Consider the following 21,120-nt stretch of genomic DNA (forward strand, 5'->3'; position numbering starts at 1 on the left):
AATTGCATAACCTATAAATTTTACACCGCTAAAAAATATAGAATATTTAAATTACTTTTCCAATAATATTGAAGATTTACAATTTACCAATAAATACTCGTTAATAAAAAATAATAATCATTATTAGATCTTGTAAAATTTATTAATTTTAGATAATACTTAAAAAATAATTATAAGGTAGTTTATTGATAATTCAATTTTTATACTAACAAAGTCGATATAATACTTAAAAGAATTAATAAAAAATTCTTAATACCAATCTAAAAAAGTTAAAAGGAGAACCTATAAAAAGAAACCAACTATATTAAAAAGAGAAAAGAAAAAGTAAGACTATTAATAACATTCTACCATAAAAGTCTTTCATAAATGATTAATTTAGTCTAAATATATAATATTATATTTCTCAATTAATTTACTATGATTCTTAATTTTTAAATTAAAATCCAAACCAAAGTCATTGTCAAGAAAATAAAATAATATATTAAAAATATAAAAAGATAATTTTGATCAATCTTCCAATTATTTTTTTAATTGATTCAATTTTAAACATTTCCAATTTCTTAGTTAATAATTAAGAAAGGTCATTTCCATAATCCCTTCAATAACCGATACATTTATTTTACTATTTTAATCTTATTTGGAAAAGTTTGAGACGATAACCCCAAAACATACTAAGTTTCGGTATGTGGGGGCTATGTGCAGAAAGTATGATGCATGCACGTGCAATAAGTTGGAACGTTGCGTTTGAGCATGATAAGGTGGGGCCAACATCCAACGGTGCCTGACATCTGCATCTATCATCAGGTGGCCCTCATCCCTCTAACCATACAATGTATCACTCATAAATATACTTGTCACATATAAAGGGATGATTATGATTTGTAAATATATTTTTATGTACATTTTATTTTTACTCATGAATATAATAAATTTGATTGATTTATAAAGAAATTATCCATTATGAATAATAATTATTGCAATAGAAAAATGACAACTACTTTTATTATATAACTACAATATTATAAAATTAGTAAAATATAATTGTTTTTATATATGATTTCCTATGAATTTAATAGCTATTTTTTCATTTAAAAATTACTATTATAATTAATTTTTAATTAATCGTCTCTTTTTTTATTTATTGCAAAATGTAATGCACACATACATTTATGGACTTGTTTGTACTATGATTCATAATAGTTATTATTGTATTACATAAAAGTTATTGTATAATATATACTATATGGCTAAACTATATGCCCCATTTAGGTTGTAATTTCTATATTATAAAGATATTCATAAGAAAATAGAAATACAATATAGTTATGAATTTAACTAAACAACCTAAAGGAATAAACTTGATTGAAAATTAAGAATTAAAGCTCAATGAAATTAAATTTTAAGTAGAGACTTGGCTTCATAGACATTGTTGGAAGTTTCATATCGACTAAAGATAAGACAATTTCGTAGTATATAAGTGGAGTGCAAACCTCACCTCACCTTATAAGCCGATTTTGTGGGATTAAGTTAGGCTTTAAACTCATTTCTTAACATGGTATCAAAATATGCTTAAAAAGCTTTTCTTAGCAAGATTTCTGTTTCTTGGACCTATAGTTCCACTTGTATCTCGAGTCGCTATCGGACCACCCATTTTTAGTCCCATGCACGAGATGTATATACATCAGCGTGAGGAAAGTGTGTTTGAAGTTCCACATCGATTAAAGATAAGACAATTTCATAATATTTATGAGATACAAATCTTACCTTACAAGCTGATTTTGTGGGATTATTGTAACTTTTAAACTCTATTACTCATAAATAATAGAGTGAATTAACAAAATATGCATGTGATATTTGTAGACCCAAGTGGAGTATGCGTGTGAAGAGTTTAATAAAATATTACAAATATATGTTACTTTTAGATCATAATAAAAATGTATTTTATGTCCATAAGAAGTGAAATTAATTTTTATAACTAAAAGAATATTTCTTTCCATCAAATAACAAGTTAAAAATAAGAAACAAGATGAGTTTGAGGGTGGGGGAAGGACACGTAAGAAAGTGGAGCCTACAAACTTAGAATCTCCAAACAAAAAAATGAAAGAGAGAAACTAAAAAAACAATATAGTTAAAGGCACTTTCATGAGTCTTCACACTCACCTTAATTTAGGTGATGGTCCCTTCTCCAATTTCCCATAGACCCCACCTGTCTCTTTCACATTTTTCATAATCATAAATAAAATATTCCTTCTTTTATCGTTTTTAATACAAGACTTTTTTTAATATAATCATATATTTAAATACAATTAATTCATTTAATTGCCTTTATTAGTTTCCTTTAAATAATATTAATGCATTAAATTTAATTTTTATTATTTTCATTAATATATATAATATTAATAATAATGTCTAATTATTAATATAAAGGAGAATATTATTTGTGATTTTAGCTTGTAACAAAAAGTCTTTTCACTTACTTTCTTTTTTAGTTCACAACTTTACGTTACAACTATTACGTAGTAAATATAATGTTCCACAAGAACTAGAAATAATATCAATTCATAAATATAAGTGATTAAAAACTAGTTGAGATGTTGAGTTATTAGATTAAAGTTCATTTCTTAATATAATATTAATGTCATGAGTTGAAACCTAACCTAGTAAAAAAATTATTTGTTGAGTTTATTAATACATGTTAAAAGTTCTATATTGACTAAAGATAAGATCAATTTATAATATAAAAGTTGGTGCAAACCTTATTTTCTTAACATTTTCTTTGGTAAAATTATCTTCTTAACAAATTATTATTCAATGTTTAGTGTTTTTTGTATTAAGTGTTTTGTTAGTTCTAGGTTTGAAACTTTTTTATTCAAACAATTCTCTTCTCTGTTCTATTATCTACACCCAAATATTTTGAATCCGTTCACCTAGCTCCCCTAATCTCACTTAAGCACAAATCAAAGGTTTGAATTAAAAAGATGTTTGAGTATGCAAAATAAACAAACAAAACATTACATATTTAGATTTTGCTTACCAAAAAAATTGGTCTCTAAGTTAGTCTTTAATTAGAAAATTAATTTTTAAATTGGTTTCTAAACATAATTTTTAATTATAAAATTTACTTGAAGCGAATCATAATACTAATCTTTCGAAAGAAGTCTAATATATATATATATATATATATATATATATATATATATATATATATATATATATATATATATATATATATATATATATGAAATGCTTGAAAGAATTATATAATAATTTTATTTTATATCTTCTTTTATTTTTTTTATCATGTAAGGTAATTAGTCTAAATAGAGGTTTCTTTCTTTCTCTTTTAACTTTTATAGCTAATTTTTTAAAGCCAGTCTTTTCTTGAAAATTTTAAAAGTAAAATTGATTTGATACTGAGTTTATATTTGATGAAGTTAAATGAAACATTACAGTTTTAAGTCTTGGGTCAATTAATTTAAAATTCATCTAAACTTATCAGCTCAAATTTCCTAGATCTTTGTTAGTTTTTATAATAAAAAAAATGTATAATTGCATGACTTACGAAAGTGTGGTTCAAAAAATTGACTTAACTTTATGAACAAATTTTGAACTTAAATTTCTTTTATATGTTTGAGGCTATAATGTTCCACGTTGGAAAAACACTTAAACATTAAGATTTTCACAATAAATATTGTACATTTCTTAAAAACGATGACGGGAAGGACTGAATAAATTATTTACTTCAACATATGGATGAACATAGTAAAAGATTGTTTAGTTCATTTTTAAGGTAAGTTGATTATAAACCTTGTTCAAAGTTGTATAATTTTTTTTAATGGAACTACTTATGGAATATTATGTTTTTAATTAAATAAACTATTAAAGCATATGTATTTATAATTAATATATGTCATCAATTTTATGATTTAAACAAGTGAGTTAAATATTTATTTAAGTACATTTAGTAATATATTAAATTTTTGCATAAAGTGTTTGAATGTATGTAATTTTTTTTATAAAATTATAGTAATTAATTTATTTAAGCAATGTATTAGAAATTTTTTAACTACATCATGTAAGTTGTTCTAGGCTAATTATTTTTACACTAATAAAATATTTTTTTTTATGTATCACACGTGCTCTCTGAATTTTAACATATATATATATATATATATATATATATATATATATATAATACTATGAGTTTAACATGTTAATTAATTTTGTATAGAATATTTAATATAAAAATAATAATAATTAAATTAAATAACCTGTTAATTTAATAGGGAAGGAAGATAACCTACTATTGGTTTTTTTTTCAAATGTAAGGAAAGAAAGTCAAATATATATATATATATATATATATAATACAGTTTTATTTCTTTTAATTAATTAATTTATTTCTTACTACACCTTTGTCATGTATTTCATCAGTCTCCAAATATTTAACCCAATTTGTTTTTTATACGGGACCCATTTGGTGAGACCATTAACCTGTAATTTTCTTCATTGACTATCAATTGAAACTGTTTAAGAGATAAAACTAACTTAAAACTAAAAAAGAAATTAAAAGTTAAAGAATGAGAAAGTTTTGAATAAATATAATCCATTACTTTCAAGGATCCAACCTTTTGGAATGTTTTGCATTGTATTTTCTTTCACATGGAGGAATAATATTTATCATAATTAAATAATAAAATTTAACCTAATCGAGGTTTTGTTCATAGCCATTTTTTGTATATCTTGTTTGGTGAAGGACAATTAACAAATGATTAAATTTTTTTATTGTTAAGTGTTTCATTGATATAAATAAGTTACAATAATTTATGAGTTGTTCCAATATATTAAATATTTTTAACCATCCATAATTAAATAAATTATCTGAGACAATCATCTAATAAAAATGGTCATACATGCTAACATTGTTTATTATTAATTTGATCTGTAAAAACTATTTACAATGTGAATACACATTTAACCTGTAGGAAACGCCTTATAGTTGTAAGGTCAAAGTAATAATATTTATGAAAAATACATTAAAATCATAACTTTTTAATGAATGACTTCAATTTTAAATTAAGCGTTATGCCATTACACGGTCAAAATGTGTTTTTTTTTTATCAGTTTTTGCTATCTGATATGGTTGAACACGGTTTTCTTTGACTTCACATTTTTTTTTTCTTAACATTTAACAGTGAGTTAGAAACAGTCAAAAAGATAAGTTGAATTCAAGTATATTCTTTTATTGGTAAGTACTATAATATTTTTCAAACTCTATAACTTTTATTTATGTATATTGACCATAAAGGACTCCTTTAAAATATAGATATGAAAAAAAATATAAAATAAACATTCAACAAATCTTATTATTTTTGTGACATTTTTTTTTCTACTTGTTGCTATTATTAACTGTTACATTATACCATGAACAGAATCTTCTTATTATTTCATGATTAAGAAACATAAAGTTACACAAGAGCAACACATCAAGATATCGTACTTCTAGAAATCATTTGAAACACCTAGTACCTGGTTTTTTATTCAGAATCAATGATTATCAACTTTTTAATACCATTTTACTAGTTTCATGGAAAAACTAACAATAATAAAAATCCATGCACATAGATTATACTAATCCATCCAAAAAAAAAACGATTTTCAGGATCAATCAAAGACGTACCCTGGTATTAATTAAGCTACAATATCAATGTCTGGTTATAACTGTGTTGAGTAGTATATAGTTGTTCTGGTGTTGAAAATGTTGATATAATTAATACATATTATGTAAGAAGAAAGTTTAGAAGCACGGGATGTGGGTGAAGTTTGAAGAATAGTGATTCTGAGAGGCAACAGAGGAAGTGATAATGAGTTTGAAAGGCAAAGTGAGAGTGAGAGAAGGTGCTGACTGAAAGTGAAGGTGTTCAGAGAGATCACAGCAAAAGAGCTTAAAGATTAAGGATTATGGAGTAAGGGTTTTGGCCAATGAGTTAAGGACACACTGTGTTCTTATTTGCAGGCTTTTTTGGGATAGAGAAGAAACCTACACACACAAAAACTTGGGTTAAGAAAGAGAAAGGGACATAGAGAGGAAACAAAGCATGGAAGTCTTCAATAAAGTGGGGCCCCCAGAGAGAAGTGTGGGACCCACAAACACCGCCCATGCGCACGCTGTCTTTCTTACCAATATCTAACCCATCATCCATCATCCATCATCGATCCGATTCCTTCGACCTAACCCTAACCCAAATGGGGTTTCATTTCAACTCACCCAAAAACTAAAAAGCCAAAAGTAAAAATAAAATAAAATAGCACCACCATCTTCTTCCATATTAACCCAACACAAAAGCCACTCCAAGGTGTTTTTCTCTTCCCCCTTCTTCTCTTTTCCCTTTCTTAGGACACTCTTTATTACCTTATTCCCTCCAAACCCTGAACTACCTCTCCCTTACTCCCATAAAGGTAGCTTAGCTTCACATGCCAATCATCAAATTAACCAAGCCTCTCTACTCATACAGACCATAATCACTAAATGGTGCCTTTTTCAGCTCAAATTTTGGTGGGGTTTTGCAAACAACCTTAAATTTCTTCTCTTTCCTTTTGTGGTTCAAGGTAAGTACTAAGTAGCATGCTCCCAACACCCCAAAGGAAACAACCCAAACAAAACCAAACAAGCCCCCACAAAAGAGAGAACACCACCACCTTCTTCTAGATCTAAATTTCCAATCTTTTCAATTGGGTTCAACCTTTTTGCTTTGTGGCTGTTCATTGCTCAAGGCCTCAAAATCTAGGGTTGTGTGATAAATGGATCCTGTAGCAGCACAAGGACGACCTCTCCCTCCCCCTTTTCTCACTAGAGATCTTCAGTTACACCCTCACCACCAATTTCAGCCCCACCACAACCACCAGAACACGGAGGATGAAGCCGCCAATGGCCGCGGCCAGAAGCGGGATCGCGACGAGAACGCCGGCGCTGGAGGCGGCTCCGCCACACCCCCGCACGGCGCCGGAGACGGCCAGGAACCCGGGTCGGGAGATGGAGGAGGAAGTGAAATGGCGAGAAGGCCCAGAGGAAGGCCTGCGGGGTCCAAAAACAAGCCCAAACCACCCATTATCATCACAAGGGACAGTGCCAACGCTCTCCGATCCCATGTTATGGAAATCGCCAACGGCTGCGACATCATGGAGAGCGTCACCGCCTTCGCCAGGCGGCGACAGCGTGGTGTTTGTGTGCTCAGCGGCAGCGGCACCGTCACCAACGTCACCCTCCGGCAGCCGGCTTCCCCCGGTGCCGTTGTGACCCTTCACGGAAGGTTCGAGATTCTATCTCTTTCCGGTTCATTTCTGCCGCCGCCGGCTCCGCCTGCGGCGTCAGGACTGGCCATTTACCTTGCTGGCGGACAGGGACAGGTAGTTGGTGGAAGCGTGGTGGGACCCCTGGTGGCTTCGGGTCCTGTTGTTATCATGGCTGCTTCATTTGGTAATGCTGCTTATGAGAGACTACCCTTGGAGGAAGAGGAACCTCCGGTGGCGGTTCCGGGCACCGGAGGATTAGGGTCGCCGGGAATTGCAGGGACACAGCAACAATCGCAATCGCAGCAGCAGCAACAGCCGCAACAGCTTGTCGGAGATCCTAACAGTTCTTCTCTCTTCCATGGAGTTCCGCAGAATCTTCTGAATTCGGTTCAATTACCTGCTGAGGGTTATTGGGGTGGCACTGCTCGCCCCCCTTTTTAACAACAATGTTTCACTTTCATGGGGTTTTCGATTATCTTTGTTTTCTTCTTTTTCTTCTTTTATTTTTGTTCATGTCTCTCTTCTTCTTTTCAATTTCGACTCTCACTTTATGATCTTCACTGTTCATTCTCCTTCTTGCTTAATTATAACTTAGTTTAATTACTGTTAATTAAAGCCTTTGATCGGTGTTGTTGAGTTGCAGAAAGAATGTATAAATTCATGAAATTTTCGGTGGGGTTTCATCATTATTATTACATATCTAATTTCTCGTTAATTACTGTATATATATATGTCGTTGCTTCGAGAGGAAGCAGCTATATCATGTGCATTTTTTCTCTCTCTCTTCATGTTTTTGCTGCAATTCCAGTATCTTGTCTGATAATTTATCAGTCGATCTCTGCAGGAAGTAGGAAAAAAAAGAGAACGGTTTTCCGTTTTCTTTTCAAATTTTTCTTTCTTTTAACTGTTTGGAGTGGTTCTTCTAGGACTCCGAACCTAGTTTCAGATTCCAAAACATGATCTAAAAATACGAATAACCCCACAGTAAAACATAAATTATCATTCCACATCAAGAAAAAAGAAAAAAAAAAAAAAGAAGTCTTGGACACAATAATTAGCCTCTTGTACTTAGAAAACTAACTCAGCCACCCATCATTACCACTCTCACTCTCACTTTCTCTGATACTAACACCATCATTACATCCAAACACACCCTCAAAATTAGCACCATCATTACAACCATGTCTGATGAACAACATATTTTTCTCCGTCTTTTAAGCATTCTAGTATACTAGAAGACCACCCCTTGTATTGCATCGCTGCTGCAGCTAATTAAATGCTTAGAGTATTTTATTATTAAGTTGATAACTCTTAGACAGTAACAGATGTTGGACAGTTAAATTCATGCATTTCTAGGAATAAGGGGAATGGTGGGGGTTATGGGCTTCACTATGTTTTGTCTGTCTCTGTGTGATTAGGGTTTACTAGTATTATGGTGGCAGAGGAGAGCATTGGGTGTTGGGTCACACGTGCGCTGCTCTGGAACAAAAAAAAAAAAAAGGTTCCTTTTCGAGGCAACAACCAGAACAAACAGACCTCAAGAGCTAGCAAGAGTTAAAGCCTCTCCCTAAAGTGCCAATGGCACTAGACAAATAAAAGGGTGCAAGTAAAATCAAAACTTTGAGGTAAGTAATATATACTATATATTATATTATATATATATATATATATATATATATATATATTAATATTCATATTAATATATAGTAAGGGGAGAAACTAGAGAGATAAATAAACTCAGAGTTTTGTCTTGACTATAGAATAGATGCTCCTTGAAACCCTAGCTAGCTCTCTCTCTGCTTCTTTACACTGTTATTCCACCAATGCCAATATGTGCTTTGTTAATTTATTAATAATTTATTAATATCCATCTTTTCCTTGGATTCTATTCTTACCTCTACCTCAGTTTTTCCATAGATCATCACTTCCCAAAGATCATTCTCAATAATGAACAAACACTGCCTGAAAAAGTCTACATACAGCATTTCTTGTGTTAAGGGAACCATTTTGGATTCACTGTTCATTTTTGTTCTTCTGAAAAACATGCAATAATAATAATAATATATAAGATATGTATTTGCTTGAACTAGTTATCATTCTTCTTCTTCTTCGATGGATGAATCTCAGTTCTCTTATAATAATATCATTTTAGAGAAATATTGGTTTTTTATGTTGTTATAAGTATATACTTATTTTGTATACACTATTTGTTTACTATTATTATATTTTGGAAAGATATATAAAACACTGCTCTTATTAATATTCAAGATACAAATCCCATGACTCAGTGATAAGAAAAACATATATCTGCAATTAATTAATACACTGAATTCAATATATATTTATTTACGCTAAAGAAAAGAACCAGGGAATCTTGAATTTATCAGCACTTTAATTAGAGTCCTCTCATTCAGAATGAGAAACTGTTATGGTGTAGTAGTTTCATACACCATGTTAATTATTTTTTTTTCTTTTTTAATTTTTAGTTTTTGGACGAAGCTCTAGTTAATTATCACTTCACGTTTAGGTAGCTTAGAGCATCAAAAGCCTGGAATAAATACCAACACGTAGCTTTAGTTCTTTATCTTTGTTAATTTGATAATGAATAGCTTTTATACATGTTTTTAGATCTGTAATGTTCATATTGGTGGACCATGACTACTGTGCTTTAGATTAGATGATTATACCTTTCTGCTTCATCATGGTGAGCATCACTTGGAACTTGGAACTACATTATAATAATATAGTACAATTTATGAGATAATAACATACCATTATAATCAATGTCTTTTTTTTAGTCGAAATTATGTCGGTTTAGTGTTGTCATATGTTACATCTTCAATATATATTGATTTTAGTATTTAAAAAGAAATTCTAATATATTTTAAAATATTAAAATCGGTATATATATTAGTATATATTGATATATTTTAAAAACACAACAAAAAGATAACACTAAAAGTAAAAATTTAATAAAGAATTCAAATTCTTTATTTTCACCTCATTGTTTGTCATCAACCTTGGTATAATATCAAAGCTGACATTTCCCATTTCCATAAACATCATCTATATGTATACCAATTTCACAACTTTTCTGAAGTGTTGTTCTTCTTGGACAAATTTTGTGAGAGGTATTCGTGATATTGGATAGAGGAGAGAGATCAATTTGTTCTTAGTGAAAGTAAAATTGGAGGATTAAAAGAAAACTTAATTCAGTAATGTAGCCTACACGGTTTTAATTTCATTTGCAAAAAAATATGAATTCAACTTAGATTTTTAGCTTCAATTTTTCGTTAAACTCGGATGAAACATCTATAATTTTTTTCTTTTGCATCATAACACAAAAATCATTAGTGTATTAAAAATTATTTTTTTTCCTCATCCAATTATATGGTCAAAATTACTTATTTCAACCATCAATTTTTATTTTTATTTAACACCAACTAAGTTTAACATGGCTAAAAAATAACTAGATCACTCTCCAGGTAGATTATAGGGGTTTGATTATAAGTTATGTAAGTGGGAAATGTTTTGCTACTCAAAGTCCACTTATTCATCACCTTCAAACAGTCCTCAATTCTTTGTTATGAAATATAACGATAAATAATGTTATTTATACAATTTGAATTCAAATAGCTTGAATTTCTAAAAAAAAAAAAATTATGCTTCATAATTTCACCATTTTGACTAAAAAACAGTTTTCTTTTGCAAGTTAAAGAAATTAAGATCAAATAATGGAAATAGTTTTTCATGAAACTTCATGTGTTGTGTTGTTGCTCCAAAACAATAAATTTTTCAAGCAAGTATACTAGGTAGTATAATACAACAAGTGTCATATCTACATAGATTTGGAAGAATAAACGATGTTTAAAACGTGTTTGATTTAAATAAAACAAACAATATTTGATTTGTATAAAATGAAGTAAAACATATTTTAAGTAAAATAACTTATTTCAATATGCTAAATACATGTTGAGATAAGATTTCACCACTTATCCCTCTCTTGTACTAATCCAATTTTTACTTGTTTAGATGTAACTATTCATATCCTGAAAGTGCTCTTAAATGTAACTCTAAATCCATTCCTAGTATCTAGAGTCTAAGATCATCAAACTCTAGTATGATTTCTTAGTGACTGTTTGAATGAGTCACTTGCTTTGAGTGTAGGACTCTATAATTAGCTTGAGTCTTAGATTTCTTTCTAGCATCTAAAAATAGCAGGATAATTAGTTGGACTGCAACTTGAAACCAGTTATCCCTCAATCCCAAACCAATGAAATAAGATGAGTGACTAGTCCATCCAACAACAAGCATAAACTAATTCACAAACATGTAAATAGAAACATACTTAAATAAATTAAATAGTGCAAATACAAGACAGTTCAAAGGGTTACATTAGACATCAACACAAGAGTTTATCTCCTCATGATGGGTGTGAACAATACATAAATTGGAGTAATCATAGTTCTCTTATGCTCTCTAAAGAAATACAATGAATACAGAGAATAAGCCTAAATTCTACCTAAAAAGTCTGACAAAAGGCTCTACAAAATAAGCTCTCCAAAATAGAGGTGCAACTTTGTTTTTATACATTGTCCAGGGCAGTGCTCAGGTGCGTCTTTTGGCTCTACAACAAAGGTTTCCGTACGATATGGGTTTGCTTTATGACTTGACCTCTAGTTATGAGACTCATCTATTGAGGTAACTTCTTTGGGAAGGAGTCTCTATGACTCAACAATTTATATGGTGCTTGAAGTTTCCTCTTCATGAGGGTTTACTCTCTATGGCTCAACACAATTTCTACCAGTCAATCACATCGATTCAATTTAGCCACATTTTGCTATATCTTCTCTAAATTCTTCTGAATTTTCCACAATTCTCTCTTCTAGTCATGTATTATGCAAAACAAACTAAATTGGGGTGAATTATCAAGTTATCAACAATTAAAGCTAGATAAGTGCCAAAAATCATATAAATTTTCACTTAAATTGGGCACTTATCATGTTGCAACCCCTCAACAAAATGGAATTGTTGAGTGGAAGCATCTTCATCTTCTTATATGTAGAGCTCTTCTCTTTCAAGCAAAAATACCTAACATATTTGGGTCACATTCTCTTAAACTTGTTCGTATTATGAATAAATTATATACTCCTTTTCTAAAAAATAAATCTCCATGTGAACTTGTTTATTGTCCTAATTTCTATAATCTCAAAGTCTTTTGTTGTTTATCATACATATGTACTACCACTCTAGACCACACTAAACTTGGTTTTAGAAGTTTAAAATGTGTTTTTCTTGGATATAAATCTTGAAGAAGAGGCTATATTTTGTATGATCTTCAACCAAAGTCTTTTATTTTGTGTCTAGAAATTTGATTTTTTATGAAAATAAGTTTTCCTCTTTACCTCTTTCAATTGCCATAGTTCTTGTAGATGATACTAATACTAATTCTTTCTACTCTTATTTATGGTAACTCTTAAGTTACATTATCTGACCACAGAACTTCCCTTAGAGTCAAAAAGAGGCCACAATACTTTGATCAATACTATTGTGGTGATGTTTCCACTTCTCAATCTCCTTTCTCTACTCCTTATCCTGTGCATTTATTTATTTCCTATGATAGATGCTCCCTTGACCACACTTCCTTTTGTCACAATATTTCTATCTAAATTGTACCTTCTTCCTTTAAAGAAGTTGCTCTACTTGACTGCTAGAAAGCGGCTATGAATGTTGAATTGAACACTTTGAAAAGAAACCACACTTGGTCATTAGTTCCTCTTCTTCATGGCAACAAGCCAATGGGCTACAGGTGGGTCTATCGCATGAAACATAAAATAGATGGGAATCATATTAATTGATCTCTTTTTTCTATTGAAAAATTTAAAGCAAGGCATTCCTCTCTTTTCACATGCCACAATATGCCCCTTTATGGGATCATATTAATTGATCTTTTCCTATATTTGTATGCCAATCTAATAGCCCATTGATTTTATCACTAAAAGGGGATTTTTTGGTTTCGGTTTTGAGTTGAAGCATAAACTTCGACATTAGACTTCAATTGTCTCTAAAACTGAAGTTCAAAACAATAAAAAATTATTAAAAAAGAATAGGCTTCGGTTTTGAAAACAACCAAAGCCTATTTGACTATATGCTTCAATTTTGAAAAATAATTGAAGTCTATTGTGGTATTTAAAAAAAAAATCATTCAGTATTTCTCAAATGAACAAGAAACAAACAACTAGAAACAAATAATAGATATTCAAGAAATTTTCATGTTTTCATGATATTTATACAAACAAAAAAATCAAACTTATCATCATATCATTTTTAGGGTTCAGAAGAGGGGAATGCAAATCTAGGAACATAGTCTTGAATGAGAATTGAGTCCAACAAGGTTTGAACCTGAACAAATGATAAAAAAACAAATGATAAACATGATGATGAGAACCTACGAATGAAGGACTTACGAATGAAGAAACCTGCGAATGAAGAAAGCAAACAAGAGAGAGAAACCAAGACATAAAGCAAGAAGAGAAACAAAGAGAAAAGAGAAAACCTGAAAATGAAGTTCGTAGCAACGACATAATGTTGTGGCAGAGAAATAACTTTTCTAAAAATTTAACCCTAGGTAGAAGAATATGATTTGGTTTTTCATAGAACCTAAACCTATACTAGTATAGACTTCGGTTATTTTAGAATCAAAGCATATAGTTATGCAAATAATTTCAAAAGTGTCATCGCATTTTGAAAGACTTTGTTTTTCTTGAAACTGAAGCATATTAGATGATTTCGGATGTGTTTTTTTGCATTAATATATGCATATATAAAACTAGGCATAAATACAATTAGAATAAGGAAACTTAGTTTTGAAACTTTATTTGTAATTCAAGTCCAAACCTTTATTTGATTTAAGTTGAATGCAAACTAAATCAATATCAAATAAACAAATTTTATATTTTATATTTTATATTTTGAAAATCCTTTTATTGACTTTCATTCCTCAAAATTCAGATTTTTATTATGATATACAGGACATAAACTAAGTATTTGTTGACTATCCTCTAACACACTATAAGCCCTTGTTATGTGCCAACATATAAACTTGAATGTGTTACTTCTAAAACTTACATTACTAAACTTGAATGGAGAGATTTTTCTTACGACTATTTCTTGCCTTTTTAAAAGAAAATCTATATAAAAATATTTATAAAATAGTAAAAAATTTAAATAGAGTTAGACCATTTAGTTTCTCAAATGATAATATTCAAATTAAAACACAATTGCAAGTTTTAAAGGACTTTGTATATTACATGAAAACTTTTAAATAATGACTAATTTTAATGACAAAAAATATGTTTAGAGACTAATTTAGAGACCAATTTCTCAATTAGAGACCAATTCCTTTAATAGTCAAAATCTTGGTGTTGACTAATTTAAAGATCAATTCACAATTGAAACTATTTTAGATACTAATAATTTTTAATTTATAAATTGATATCTAATTTAATCACTATAATTATCATGATTCAATTATGTTTTTACAATAATTTTGAACTATTTTTAGATACCGATTAATTATTTTTTGACAATAAAATTGATCAATGTTCAAAAAGATTTCAGATAAAATTTTTAGAAACTTACCAAAACTGTAATTCAAAATTGAAGGAAAGTGGACAATGTCAAGCTTATCCTTTGTTGTATTTGATGGTGAGGTGTTTGTATAAAGAGTGTGATATTTAGTGGAATTAAAGCTAAACTTTGATGGTGGCACCAACCAGAAAAGTGGTTAGTGAAGTTTTTTTGTGGAATCAAGACAGGAGTTGAAGAAGAAGTGCAGAGACATAAAAGAGAGAAGTAGTGAAGATGAAGATTTTAAAACAAGGCAGAAAGTTAAAACTATGATATGATCCCATCAGAGATAAAGAGAAAACAGAAGAGAAAAAGTGTGGGGAAAATTGAAGTTGAAGGAATATAGTTCTCAGATTTTTCAGAGTATGAACAGTAAGTTGATCCATTTGGCATTGTCTTAATAGGTGTGTGGTGGTTGCTAAAGGGTGCCATTAATGCATGCATTTGAAACTTGAAAGTGAAGAAAAGCCTCTGTGTTTATCTGCAATTCATCTGGTATATAGTATTTCATTCTGCATTTTCTGATGGACTAAGTTCAATCATACTAGATTAGACCTATTCTCATAGCAGCCTTTAAAAATGTGACCACAACTTTGCTTACTACATAGGCTAGTGTTTTATTTGCAAAACCCTGCCCAATTGTATATGCAGAATTGGTTAATTATAATTAAAGGGCTAAAAATGTTTTTAGTTTCTAAATTTTAACTTAAAATTAAATTAAATTAGTTTCTGTCTCGAACTTTGATACATTTTGGTCTTCAAACCTTACAAAATGAATGGATATAGTCTTTTTAATTTAATAACGTTAAATTTTGTTGCATTTGTTATATGGTATTTCAAGCTGACATTTGAGTGTCAAAATGATCTAAACAACTTAAACACTATTTTAAAACGAAATTGACAGGTAAAAAAGATTTAACATAATATAAAAAAGAATAATGACGATTGACTTTAATTATTATATTATATTAAATCAATTTTATTTATAAAATTATAGTGATAAAATTACATATATGATAATGAGTTAAAAATAAAAATAATTATATAAAAAACATGAAAATAATATTCTACATTATAAAAATAAAAAAACAAAAATATTAAAAAATTATCAAATATATATCTTAGAAACAATTTGAGAGACCATTTGAATGAAATTGAACAAAGGAAAACAAATGTATAATTAAGGGTATGATGAGATGAAAAATAACTTAGAGATCTAAGAAAACTTTTCAAATATCAACTTAGTTGATGATTGACATATAACGAAAATAGTTTTAGCGAAATAAAAGAATTTTTCAAATGAAATAAAAAATAATAATTGAATAAAGAAGATAAATTTTTCATATTGCCTAATAAATGAAATGTTTATATTATGAAACACTTAAATTGATAGGGTTAAGGATTCTTATGTGAAAATAAAATATACAATAAATAAAAATATTAAAAAGAGAAAATATTCAAATGTGAGACATAAAAAATATTTAATTAATATAAATCATTTGAATATAATTACATAAAAGTTTGGATAACACGAGAAATATATTGAAAATAAAAAATGAATTTTATGACAAACTAAATACTAAAATAAAAATAAGAAGAAGAAATGAAAAATAGAAAAAAAAAAAAAATATATATATATATATATATATATATATAAAATTACATGATAGACGATCAATATTTTAATAATTTAAACTGGGACGGAGATATGGCGGGAATGGGTATCATTGTGGGTATGGGGACAGGAACAAGCGGATATGTATGTCTCCATCCCCATCTCCATATTCAAATGAAAAACAAGTCGGATATTTTTCATACTCATACTCAATTAATGCGGGAATTCTTCCATAAAAACAGACCACGAGTTCAGAAAATACTCACAAAAATGAGTTTATTTGTTTTCTTAGGCTTATGAAAATTAAGCTAGAGCGAGGTCAAGATATGGAATTGTGCATTATGCTTTTGGAATGTTGCGGCCAAGAGAGAACCTATCTCGGACACTATGGTCTTCAGGGACAACGTTTCTGCATGATGAAACAAAGTATACCAAGAAAATTTTGAAAAGTGGTTTCAGTGGCAGTACTCCATCATTCACCAACTTAAAACAAATAAAATGCGTAATGTGGCAAAAGTTTTTGCTCATTTACTTGCCACAGATGCTTTACCTTGGCATGTTTTAGTCAATTCTCTTTTTGTTTTATTTTCTGCATTGCATCTTAGTATTACATTGTTTAAGAGGGGATAGGCTTTAGGGTCATTTCATAATGTACTGATTTTTCCTCAGCAGCATAGTTCTGATTTTAAATTTTCATGCTTTTACTCATTCTCTGTGCCAATTAGAGGCATTTATGATCGTTTAATATTCAAAGAACCTGTTCATAACATTCACATAGCATTTTATCATGTTAATACGTGATCTTGCCGTCATCTAATTCTCACATGCAATAAAAATAAAAAAGTTAAATAAGTCTCATAAATTTATTATTGTAAGATATTAACACCACAATATATCTTTTTAATGAAATTACGTGTATTTCAATAAGTATTCTCTTTTGTGATTTAATATTTTCATCTATTAAGACTTGATTTTTAAATTAGGACAATTACCCTTTTAAAAATGTGAAAATTCCTTAAAAAAGAGAATTTTATTATTTTGAAGGATAAAATAAATTAAAACCAACTCGATAAATATTTGAATTTTGAAGACATAGATTATATAATTTTACAATATGTAACATCCCATTTAATAGCTTTTTCATACTATCAAACAAAACATTATATCATGATAGAACATAGCAGATAGTGGGATTTACAGTCATACACACAGTTTAACTATCTAATACAGTCTTCCATACTTCTGCATCTATAAGCACGTATACATAAGGTAAGAGTATATAGAAAGGATGATAAACTACATCCAAAACCTCAAAATACAGTGAAGGTTTAAACCATAGAGGAAATCCTTATCAGGCTCCAACTTCCACTCAAGAGGGGGCATCTCCATCTAGTTTCCGCTCTGCTCCCACCAAACATAGGTGATCATTGCAAAAGAGGTGATATACAAAAGCAACAACGCGAAATAAAAGGGTAAGCTAACTGAAGGAAACAATATCAACACACTTGTAATTAAAGGTATCATTTATAGCAGCAATTCAATATTAATATATATATAGACTCGACATCCGGATCGTGTAAGTGACGTCGGAGCTCTTGGTGGCTTGCACCTGCAACGGTTCCCAGACTCTGCAGAGTCTGGACACATGGAGTATTCACCCGACCGTTCCCAGGGTAAGTCCCCTCCACGTCTAGACTTGATCCAGTCTGACGACGAGGACCTCCTGCTACTCCTCACGACATAATTCATTCCACTCTATTTGAGCTTGAATGATTATTGGAGTTTCAGGATACCAACCATTATAGATTCCTTACATCCTTACACACACTACAATTTTACACTTGGATTTCCCTTGAAATCCCATTCAACTTTATCCCTTCATACTTACGTTTATCCAATTACATCATTCAATTCATCAATGGTAACAATCCAATCATACATAGTCTATATTGTACAGGAATGTTTTAAAGCATGCATTTTTATTAAGGAGAACAGATTTGAAGTACTTCAGCTGCAGTACTTCTCGCTCAGGCTAGAAAGTCTAGCCTAGGCGAGGAGTCATCTCGCTCAGGCGAGTCAGTCTCGCCTAGGTGAGACACTAACAGGGGCAAAAATAACAATCTGAACGAATTCTCGCTCAGGCTAGGCTGGCTCGCTCAGGTGAGATTCGCTATCTCGCTCAGGCGACCCCAGCTCGCCTAGGCGAGACTTCGCACAGGAACAGAAGTGCATCCCCTGATGCTCTCGCTCAGGCGAGAGTAACTCGCCTAGGCGAAAATACCAGATTACACACCTGTTCCCACATGCAACAAACCAGATTCAAACACTCAACAAGCAATTTTCACCAATACACCCCATACCAACACGAATTCATCACCTAATTACATAATTTAAGCTCATCCATGGATTTTCTATACAAATTCGAGAAGAGGAGTTAGCTTCCCTTACCTCGATATATCTTTCTAATAACTAGGGTCCTCCCACTCACAACTTCAGCTGCAACACTTAGAGAACTGGAATTACAGGTTTAAAATGAGATAGGTTTTCCACAACAGAAAGGAATTCCATCAATTGTCGAATTAAAGAGAATTGAAATGGTTGGGAGTGACTTACATGGAAAGGAGGATGAGTTGAAGCTAAGGGGAGAAATTCTGAATTTGACCTGGGTTGGATTCTGCAATAGAGAATAGTGGTTTAGGATTTTCTCTTTTGGTAGAGAGATGGCAGAGAAGAGAGGAGAAGAGTGTTTTCTGTGGTGTGGTGGCAGAGAATGAGAAGGTAATAGAAGCTGAAAATTTTGGGTCTTCACAATCTCCCCAACAACAAAAATTTTCGTCCCGAAAATTAAGACTCACCAGAGAACAGGTGTGGATATGATTTCTTCACTTCCTCCTCAAGTTCCCACGTGGAATCTCCCATTCTCTTGTCCCAGTTGACCTGAACTAGAGTGATCGACTTCCCCTTGCGCTGTCTAATCTGGCTATCACCAAGGCTTACCGGCTGAACTTCTACTGAGAGGTCTCTTCTAACTTGTAGATCCTCTGACTCAAGCACATGGGATGGATCGTACACATATTTTCTGAGTTGAGAGACATGAAATACAGAATGAAGGTTGGACAACTGAGGAGGTAGAGCGATCTCGTAAGCTACTGGCCCAATCTTTCTCAGGATCTGATATGGACCGATGAACTTAGGAGATAGCTTCCTTGAGCGAATAACCCTCCCTATACCAGTGGTTGGGGTAATCCTCAAGAAAACGTGATCCCCCACTGCAAACTCTAAAGGTCTTCTCCTCTGATCAGCATAGGATTTCTGTCTGCTCTGTGAGGCCTTCATCCTTACTTGTATCTGCTTGACCTTTTCTGTAGTTTGCCTCAGCAATTCTGGCCCCACCACAACCGACTCTCCGTCTTGGTACCAGCACAAGGGGGTCCTGCATCTCCTGCCATATAGAGCTTCATATGGCGCCATGCCAATGCTTGCATGAAAACTGTTATTATAGGTAAACTCCACCAGAGACAGGATTTCATCCCACGTGCCAAGGTGATCTAGCACACACGTCCTTAAGAGGTCCTCCAAAGACTGTATTGTCCTCTCGGATTGGCCATCCGTCTGGGGGTGGTAAGCTGAGCTCATAGTTAGTCTACTACCCATGGCATTCTGCAAGGTTTGCCAGAAACGGGAGGTGAAACGTGGATCCCTATCAGAGACTATGCTCAAAGGCACTCCATGCAGTCTCACAATCTCATTGATATACATCTGTGCCAACTTCATCATGGGCATTCTTAGGTTCACTGCGAGAAAATGGGCGCTCTTGGTTAGGCGGTCTACTATAACCCAGATAGCATCGTGGTTCCTCACCGTCCGTGGTAAATGGGTAACAAAATCCATAGCAATGTTATCCCACTTCCACTCTGGAATCTCCAACTGTTGCAGCATCTCTCCAGGCCTCTGGTGTTCTGTCTTAGCCTTTTGACAGATCAAACAGGATGACACATATCGAGCAATGTCCGACTTCATGCCCGTCCACCATAACGATTCTCTCAGATCGTGATACATTTTAGTCATGCCTGGATGCATGCTAAAACGACTCTTGTGCCCCTCTTCAAGAATCATGCTTTTCACCTCCAAATCTTCAGGTATGCAGACCCTGCCCCTGAATCTCAATATTCCATCACTCCCCATCTCAAAGTCCTTGGCTTTCTCTGTGCCAAGACATCCCGCTGTCTCCCGTAATTTGGGATCAGATAACTGTCTCTCTTTTATCAGGACGAGAAAATCATTAGATACGACTAGGCGGTTGCATCTAATGACGCCCTCTCCCAAAGTCACCTGTAACTGCATGTCTCTGAACTATTCCACCAATTCCAACTCTCTGGCCATCATATAAGAGGCATGAACTGTTTTTCTGCTTAGAGCGTCTGCCACCACATTCGCTTTCCCCGGGTGGTACAGCAGTTCAAAATCGAAGTCTTTTAAAAACTCCATCCATCGTCTTTGTCTCATATTCAATTCTTTCTAGTCGAACAGGTACTTCAGGCTCTTGTGGTCACTGAAAACTTGGAACTGAGCACCATACATAT

At 31.7% G+C, this 21,120-nt stretch overlaps 1 protein-coding gene and 1 long non-coding RNA gene across 2 annotated transcripts; one reads left to right on the forward strand and one right to left on the reverse strand.

Moving 5' to 3' along the window:
• Positions 1–6,317: 6,317 nt before the first annotated feature.
• LOC114166148 (AT-hook motif nuclear-localized protein 18-like) lies at positions 6,318–7,853 on the forward strand. Its single transcript, XM_028050818.2, has one exon. It carries the CDS (start codon positions 6,802–6,804, stop codon positions 7,732–7,734), a length of 933 nt encoding a protein of 310 aa, XP_027906619.2. The 5' UTR covers positions 6,318–6,801; the 3' UTR covers positions 7,735–7,853.
• A 9,896-nt stretch (positions 7,854–17,749) lies between these two features.
• On the reverse strand, positions 17,750–19,284 carry LOC114165973 (uncharacterized). Its single transcript, XR_003599825.2, has 3 exons — positions 19,151–19,284; positions 18,986–19,050; positions 17,750–17,938 (listed from the first exon to the last, which is right to left on the reverse strand). It is a non-coding gene; the product is annotated as an uncharacterized LOC114165973 (long non-coding RNA).
• Between the last annotated feature and the right edge of the window lie 1,836 nt (positions 19,285–21,120).

Source organism: Vigna unguiculata, chromosome 10 (assembly GCF_037176805.1).
Source record: "Vigna unguiculata cultivar grain cowpea cultivar isolate G323 ecotype 2 chromosome 10, ASM3717680v1, whole genome shotgun sequence".
Taxonomy (NCBI): Eukaryota; Viridiplantae; Streptophyta; class Magnoliopsida; order Fabales; family Fabaceae; genus Vigna; species Vigna unguiculata.

What these genes read in the sequence shown, in the direction of transcription:
- LOC114166148 (XM_028050818.2), top strand. Translation starts at nt 6,802, where the DNA reads ATGGATCCTGTAGCAGCACAAGGACGACCTCTCCCTCCCCCTTTTCTC.